This window comes from Humulus lupulus, chromosome 4 (genome assembly GCF_963169125.1).
Source record: "Humulus lupulus chromosome 4, drHumLupu1.1, whole genome shotgun sequence".
NCBI classification, from domain to species: Eukaryota; Viridiplantae; Streptophyta; class Magnoliopsida; order Rosales; family Cannabaceae; genus Humulus; species Humulus lupulus.
Window position 1 is genome coordinate 21220989 of NC_084796.1, and position 8226 is coordinate 21229214.

The 8226-nt window shown below is 33.1% G+C and overlaps 1 protein-coding gene across 1 annotated transcript; it reads left to right on the forward strand.

The window, feature by feature from the left end:
• The first annotated feature begins 369 nt into the window (after positions 1-369).
• On the forward strand, positions 370-2688 carry LOC133830155 (uncharacterized). The gene is made up of 3 exons (XM_062260080.1): positions 370-1339; positions 1538-2046; positions 2221-2688. Exons 1-3 carry the CDS (start codon positions 376-378, stop codon positions 2677-2679), a joined length of 1932 nt encoding a protein of 643 aa, XP_062116064.1. The 5' UTR covers positions 370-375; the 3' UTR covers positions 2680-2688.
• Positions 2689-8226: the final 5538 nt, after the last annotated feature.

Below are 8226 nucleotides of genomic sequence, written 5' to 3' on the forward strand. Positions count from 1 at the left end.
AATATTACTTCTTTGGTTCAATATGGAGGCAATTGGAATGAAAACAACGAGTACCAAGGATACACAATGTCTGGGATATTAATACCACCAAATTGTTCTCTTGACAACTTGGTGAATCTGATAAAAAAGGAGATAAAGGAAAAAACAGCAACTATTGAAGTTTCTTATCAAGTAGAAAAAGGAACACCACCAATGAAGGTTGTAACAGACAATTCAGTGTTGTTCTTCCTGGAAATAAAGAAAAAAGTTGCTACTAAAATAACAGACTTACCATTGTGTGTCACTATAATTCAAGAATCAAACAATGAAAATGGCCTTCTTCTACTAGCAAATCAGAAAGCTACAGCAGAAAAAATGGAGGTGGGGACATTATTAATGCAAGCAAATCAAGCTTCCATCAATGAACAAATGTTACTTGAAGAAGGAATGTCAAGCACAACAAATGAGGGCATAAATGTGTCATACATACCCCATTTTGCTGAAGAAGTAGCTGATTTCATAATTGAGGACAATACAAAAAGAAAAAAGAAGTTGGATGAAATCCAACTAGTAATATCTGATTACAGAGTGAACACAATAGAGCAAGGACAAATTTACAAGGATAAGAACACAGTCAAATCAGCCCTTAGCTACTATGCAATGCTGCATAACTTCCAGTTCAAAACAAAAAGATCAGAACCTAGAGAGTACCTAGTTACTTGCGCAGATGAAAAATGCAACTGGTTGGTGAGAGCATCTAAGTACAGAAATCAAGATTTATTCAAGGTACGGAAATGCAATCCAAATCACACTTGCTCTGTTGAAATTGTTTTGGAAGACCATAGGCAAGCAAAAAGCATCGTAATTGGGGAATTAATAAAGAATAAGTACAAGTCAATCAAAAGAAATTACACTCCAAATGACATCATGAATGATATGAATGATGACTTTGGAGTAACTATGGGATACACAAAAGCATGGAGATCAAGAGAGAAAGCTTTGCGTCTAGTAAGAGGGAACCCCGATGATTCATATCACAAGTTGCCAATATATCTTTACATGTTGAAAAAAGCAAATCCAGGAACAATAACACACCTACTCACAGACAAGGAAGATAGATTCAAATACCTATACATAGCTTTCTCTAACTCAATCAAGGGTTGGAGATACTTGAGGCCTATAATTGTTGTTGATGGAACTTTTTTGAAAAATGCACATGGTGGTACCCTGTTTTCAGCATCAACGTTAGATTCAAACAACAACATTTTCGTGTTGGCTTTTGGAATAGCAGACTCCGAAAATGATAACTCATGGCTATGGTTCTTCTCCAAACTGCGAGAAACCTATGGAGAACCCGAAGGTATGATAGCTTCAACGATATATTCTTGTTTACAAACAAACAGGAACATTTTACCAAAACAAAATACACAAATACATGCTATTTCTTTTAGAATATGACCAAAGTAACTGGTTACCTTCACTAAAATAATAATAAAATAAAAAAATTGAAAAATACTTGGTTTTTGTTTTTTTATATTAAAATATGTGTACTACACAGGATTGGCTATAGTTTCTGACAGACATAAGAGCATAGACAATGCAGTACATATGGTGTACCCAAATGCTTTCCATGGAGCTTGCATGTTTCACTTACTCAATAATTTGAAAGGCAAGTATGGGAGCCATGGAGAAGAACTACAAATGAAATTCATTGCAGCAGCAAAAGCATACACACAGACAGAATGTGAAAACTACATGAAAGGCCTTGATAGAATTGATAGACGCATTAGGCCCTATTTAGAAAAAGCCAAGTATGAAACTTGGGCAAGATCATACTCGCCAACAAAAAGATACACCATGATGACATCCAACATCGCAGAATCACTCAACGCTGCACTAAAAGCTGCAAGAAATCTCCCCATTGATATCTTGGTTGAATGCCTTAGAAGTTTGGTTCAAAAGTGGGTTTGGAACAACTCAAATAATGCAAATGGAACATTCACAAAAGTCTCTACAGCAACAGAAAATGAATTGAGACATGACATTGTTTCAAAAATGAAGTATGAGGTATGCAACTAAACATATTCTTACAAACCCTTATACTGTCAATTGATAGTAACCAGTTACCTTCCATAAGAACATGAAATTTTTTTTACACAGAAGCATAACTAGTTACTTTAAATCTTAAGTCTACTTAAAATGTTTATTATCTGATTCTAATTCATGACAAACTATTTTTAGGTCTTGCCTTTCAACACAATAGAATACCAAGTTCGTGATCAAAAGGGGATAAATTTCACAGTAAATATACATAATAGAACATGCACTTGCAATAGGTTCCAAGAAGATGAAATACCTTGTGGCCATGCAGTAGCTGTCATTGCAAAAAGAAACTTGAGTGTCTATGATTATTGTGCAAAATTCTACAGAACAGAAACGTTGAAAGCATTGTATCAAGAAAATGTTCATCCTTTGCCCCATAAAGATGAATGGAATCTCCCACAACACTTGGACATACTAGTGCTGCCTCCAAATTCAACAATCCCTGCAGGAAGACCAAGAAAGAAACGAATAAGATCAAGAGGGGAAAATAACGTAATAATCACCTGTGGGAAATGTGCACAACCAGGACATAACAGGAAGACTTGCAGGAATCCTCCATTTCAGAAGCCAAATAAACAGAAAAAGCCAAAGACATAGATTCACATTCTACAGAAAAACAAACCTTTCATAGCTTTCCTCATTGAAAGAGATACTTTCATATTCATCAAGTATCATTCAGAATTTTAATAAGATTGTTTCAAAATAAAACACATTGATTGGTTATGCAAACTTATAAAATCCTTTCAAAATAATTTCTTGGATTTGTTTGCTTCTATTTTTCAATGCTACAATCACTAACAACAAAAACAACGATATAGGTAACTGGTTACCCTGAAGTTTCAATACAAGGTAAATTACCCCACTATAACAATCTCAAAGCCAAAAAAAAAGAAAAAAAGAATTAAACCCTTTACTTTCTTCTATCACAAACTCGTCTATATATAATATTAAAGTTACTTTAATATTAATATAATAAACTGGTTGCATAACTATTAAAAAAGACAAGCTTAGGGGAAAAATAAAAAAAAAAACACTTAAGTAACCAGTTACCCTCGGTATATTATGAAACAAACAGCCTGAGTACCTAGTTACCCTCCAATATCACCATTAAAATTAGTTAAACAAACCAACTAGGAATTAGTTTCCCTCAAGTTATTCCATAAAACAGTGGAAAAAAATACAAAAACAAACAGAAAACTAGCTACCTGATTTAAAGGGTTATCTAAAATATATATTAATAAATGTAATTAACAAACAACAAACCAATGGGGAAAAAATTAAAAAGAAAACAATTAAGTAACCAGTTACCCTTGGTAAGTTAGAAAATAAACAACCTGGGTACCTGGTTACCCTCTAAATCATTCTTCCAAAAAGCTAACAGCAAAAGAATTAACAAAACGATATACTAATATGTATATATAAAATGACCTTAAGAATCCCAATGTTTTACATAAGAAGAAAATTAAAAAAGCTAACTGTTAAACTAGAAATTGATTCACCATTTAATTACAGTTGTAGAAAAGATTAAAAAACCAAAAGAAATATAATATCACTAAAAGCCTATGCAGCAATTTTCATTCTTTTCTGTCTCCTCTCCAGAAGCTTCTCAGTGAACTCATCGCTAGTTAAGTATCCCTCAAGTTCTTTGTTCTTTCCATGATAGTACAAGCTGACAGCAATGTCTTTACGAAGGAGGCGAACATCAATATTTTTAGGCATCTCATTCTCCTTCCCAAGAATTATTTGCTCAGCAAAATAAGTACAGAACACACCACAATCACTGCATAATAGAAAAAAGAAAAAGAAAAAAACAACAACTAAGAACATATAAACAAAACAGAACACAAAAAAAAAAAAAAAACTAAAATCAAATAAACAAACTAACCAATCAGTCTATTAAGGAATGCCTTTAGCAATGCTCAACTTCAAAGCCTCATTCTCTACCACATCATACGGGCTAACATCAAGATGAATATCTTTACGAACATAGAAATCAATCATCTCCAGAAGAAGAGGAATCAAAACAGCAAATGCCTCAACGACAGGTAAAGTCTGATTTTCATGCTTTGCACCAGACATTGAATCATACACCGTAAGAGATCTCTGCTGTACATTAAAGTGCAACAAAATCCAGTGCATAAGACCATTCACATTAACAGGCATGACAACATCATCAAGCAAATTCCAATGAGTTGCACAAAACATGGATTCCCCCTTCATTATCTTCAAAGCAACGCAGCTCTCATCTATTTTAAATGCGCCACTACCTTTTTTCTTAAAATCTTCATACATAAACACTATGTTTTGCCCAAAACAAGTGTCAGTCGTAGATACTCTTCTCTTCAAATCTGTAGACAATTTAACCTTTCTCCTCAAGTAATACATCATCACATCAACATGCTGCATAATAAATAAAATACATGATTATAAAATGATATGGGTAGAAACAAATCTACTATGATTTGGGTAACCAGTTACCCAATGAACTACAACAAAGCAAACAGTAAGGTAACTGGGTACCCAATAACATCATAATATATAACATAAAATAGATCACCAGACTTATTACCTTGTAAAAAAAAAAAAGAGAAAAAAAAAAGAACTCCAACATGAAAAACCAGATAAATTAAAAAAGCGAGAATCTCACCGATGAGTCAACGAATTGCCCAGAGAAATAAAGGCTATGAAACCAAGCCTTCTCAGAAATATGAACCAAAGTGAAATTAATTGGTGGCTCCACAGAATTATCATCATATTTTTTAAACTTGAAAAATACATTAAAAAACAAAATAAAAAGCTTAACAAATTAATCATACATATTACACATATAACAAACTTTAAAACAAATAATGGTTATACATACTTGTTCCTTTTCTTCAAACCATGATTAATCCAGGAATCAAACTCAGACAGTTGTTCTTTAGTGTGATTATCACCAAGGTCATTGGAAAAGGGACAAATATTATCCAATATCGTCCTCTTTCTTTTTTGTTTCACTCCAACTTCAGAAGATCCAAATTTTGTTAAGAAAGGAGATTTTACAACAGCGCTTGGCTTCGCTTGCCTTTTCCTTCCCAAAATCAGTCCAGTATCAACTGCTTGTGCATCATCATACTTCACAATTGACCACTTACTTTTATCCTCCAAAGAACTACTCTCTTTAAGTGGCTTCTCAACTGAATCATTAATAACTCTCCATATTGCATTAGACACATGAAATGTGGGAGTTTGAGGACTTGAGCATACACTTGAGTCAACCTTAATTGGCTCCTGAAAAAAGAAATAAAAATATACAACCAATACTACATTACAAACAAGAAAACACAGAGGAAAAAAACCAATTGCTTAAACAAAAAAAACGAAAATAAGATCTTACTTTAACAGTAGAAAAAAATTGTGAAGCAATCTGAACGGAATGCTCCAAATCAGCCCCCAACTCCTCACCAATATCAACATTTTGGTAACCCCCAGAGGAATGACCATCAAAAAAATCCTAAAAAATACAAAAACCAGCAATTTTTAAACAAAATAGAACCAAAATAGACATCATAAAAGGGAAACACACACCACAACATAAACCAGTTACCTCCGAAGAAGCCTCAGCATGCATAGGATCTTCAAACTCTCCACCAACATTATGATTACCAGCTGCCATAGATGCCTTAATACCATCCAACAAAGATATAACAGAAGCAAAATCAGATGCAAAGGCTGCCTTCAATTCAGAAATTGCAATCAATATAGACTTCTGCGAATCTTGCACTTCAACCAATTTTGATTGAATGGCAATAAGATCCTGATGCATATCTAAGGAACTAGTAGCATCGTCATCGGGTGGATCTGTCGGCGAAAACTTGCTTTCAAAAGACAACCCTCTCAGAATAGGCAGTCTCAATTCTTCAGTAGTAGGCATTATGACATTAACATCATACTGCAAGAATCAATTTTTTTAAAAAAAAAACAGGCAACACAAAAATAAATGAGACAAAGTAACTAGTTACCCAACTATAAAACAAACATAATAAAAAATAGAAAGAAAACGACAAAAAGAAAAGAAACATTGAAAAAATAAAACAATATCAATACCTCTTCCTCCAACAGAACGTTATCAACCAAATACTGATATGACACACTTCCCCTGCTTGTCCAATTCAGAATCCTTGGAAACAAACAATTAACCCGTCTACACAAAGCTTGAGAACAAGAGGGAATTGTCTCATATATCCATATAAGGAAAGCAATAGGGAAACCATAGCACTTATAACTATAGTTATCCAGTGATCCATCAGCTTTCCTAGGAACACAATCATACATGGCATTCCTATCTTTCAAAACTGCCCGCATCACACATCTAGTTCTTTGCCACAACACTTTCCCAAAAGCAAACTTCTTCATCTCAGCAAAATTGGAATCAACCATGGCAAAGAATGAGTTGTCAACGCGAGTCTCAGTTTGTGTCCTGAACAAAAAATTGGCTAACAAATGAACAATAGCCAACTTATCGACAACCTCGTCACCTTTCTTCTTCAAGTTTTTTTCATTGAATGCACATGCAACCTCCTCTTTCCTAAGCTTTTCTTCCTTCCTGGGTTTACCTTCGTACAACGGAAAAAGAGATTTCCTAAGCCCTAAATCAGCCTCTTTGAACATCCCAAAGTCAACACTGCCCACACATTTCAAACCAGTAATCAGGGCAAACTCACTGATTGAGAACCTAACTAATGTGCCACCCAAGTTAAACCAAAACTCGGATTCTTCATTTTTTTGATAAACCTCCCGAAGCAAAATACTATGAAATAACTGTGCCTGAAATGTAATATCAGGCATATCCAAAAAGTGACCAAAAGGAGTTCTTCGAAACATTGCTTTTTGTTTCGAACTTAAAACTGCCTTAATCTCACTAATAACAGACGGCTTATTCCACTGTTGGACTTTACTTCCAAAACGCCTGTCAGGTTTAATTCTGAAATGCGCATCCTAAAAACAAACATGAGAATCAATTACACACTGATAACATAACAGTAAACAGAATAAATAAACTATGAATAATATGAAGGGGGGAAAACAAACAAGGTAACTAGGTACCTATTATAAAATAACAGTAAACAGAATAAACAAACTATGAATAATATGAAGGGGGGAAAACAAACAAGGTAACTAGGTACCTATTATAAAATAACAGTAAACAGAATAAAGAAACTATGAATAATATGAAGGGGGGAAAACAAACAAGGTAACTAGGTACCTATTATAAAATAACAGTAAACAGAATAAAGAAACTATGAATAATATGAAGGGGGGAAAACAAACAAGGTAACTAGGTACCTATTATAAAACAATAAATGTAAACAACTAACTCGGTACCTAAAAATCCAACAAAAAAATATAAAAAATAAAATAAAAAGAAAAGTAGAAAACATACAGAAAAATGAAAAGCTAACATTAAACTAAACAAAAATTATACAATAAAATCAACACAAAAGAAACTAGGGACCACATGATAACACATTACAAGACACTAAAACTTAAGAAACATAATAATACGATTAAACCATAAAAAGTAAACAGGAACCACAGAAAGAAAAGCAATGCCAAACACATATAAACTATTAACTTTAAAAAAAAAAACACTAAACATCAACAACTAACTAGGAACCTAAAAAAGCCAAAAAAAATAATAAAAAAAGAAACAGTAAGGGCATAACATAGATAACAAGGAAACTTAAAAACATTAAAATAACAACAAATGATAAAAGTAAATCAATTGAAAAAAACTAGGGACCACATGAGAACACATGACAAAAAAAACTAAACATAATCATACACTTAAACCATATCAAAGAAACAAAGCACCACAAACAGAAAACAATACCTCTAGAATGCACTTTGAACTTTGTTTTATATGTATGTTTTTCTAGTTACCTAGTTACTTTGAACTTTGTTAAATGTCGAACTGGACATGAATGAAATCAGTAGTATACGACAAGGAGTATGAGCAAGTTTTATCATTATTTAATTGACAAAACCACACACAAACACACATTAAGATATTTATATATATATATATATATATAAAAACATGCTCTAAACTTGAAGTTACAGCAAGTCAGAGCCAGTTTCATCATAATCTAATATATAGATGAA

Excerpts from the sequence above, each read along its gene's own strand:
- LOC133830155 (XM_062260080.1), top strand. The coding sequence starts at position 376 with ATGCAAGCAAATCAAGCTTCCATCAATGAACAAATGTTACTTGAAGAA. Across the intron at positions 1,340-1,537 it reads AACCTATGGAGAACCCGAAG|GATTGGCTATAGTTTCTGAC; the intron begins GTATGATAGCTT and ends TGTACTACACAG. Across the intron at positions 2,047-2,220 it reads TTTCAAAAATGAAGTATGAG|GTCTTGCCTTTCAACACAAT; the intron begins GTATGCAACTAA and ends AACTATTTTTAG.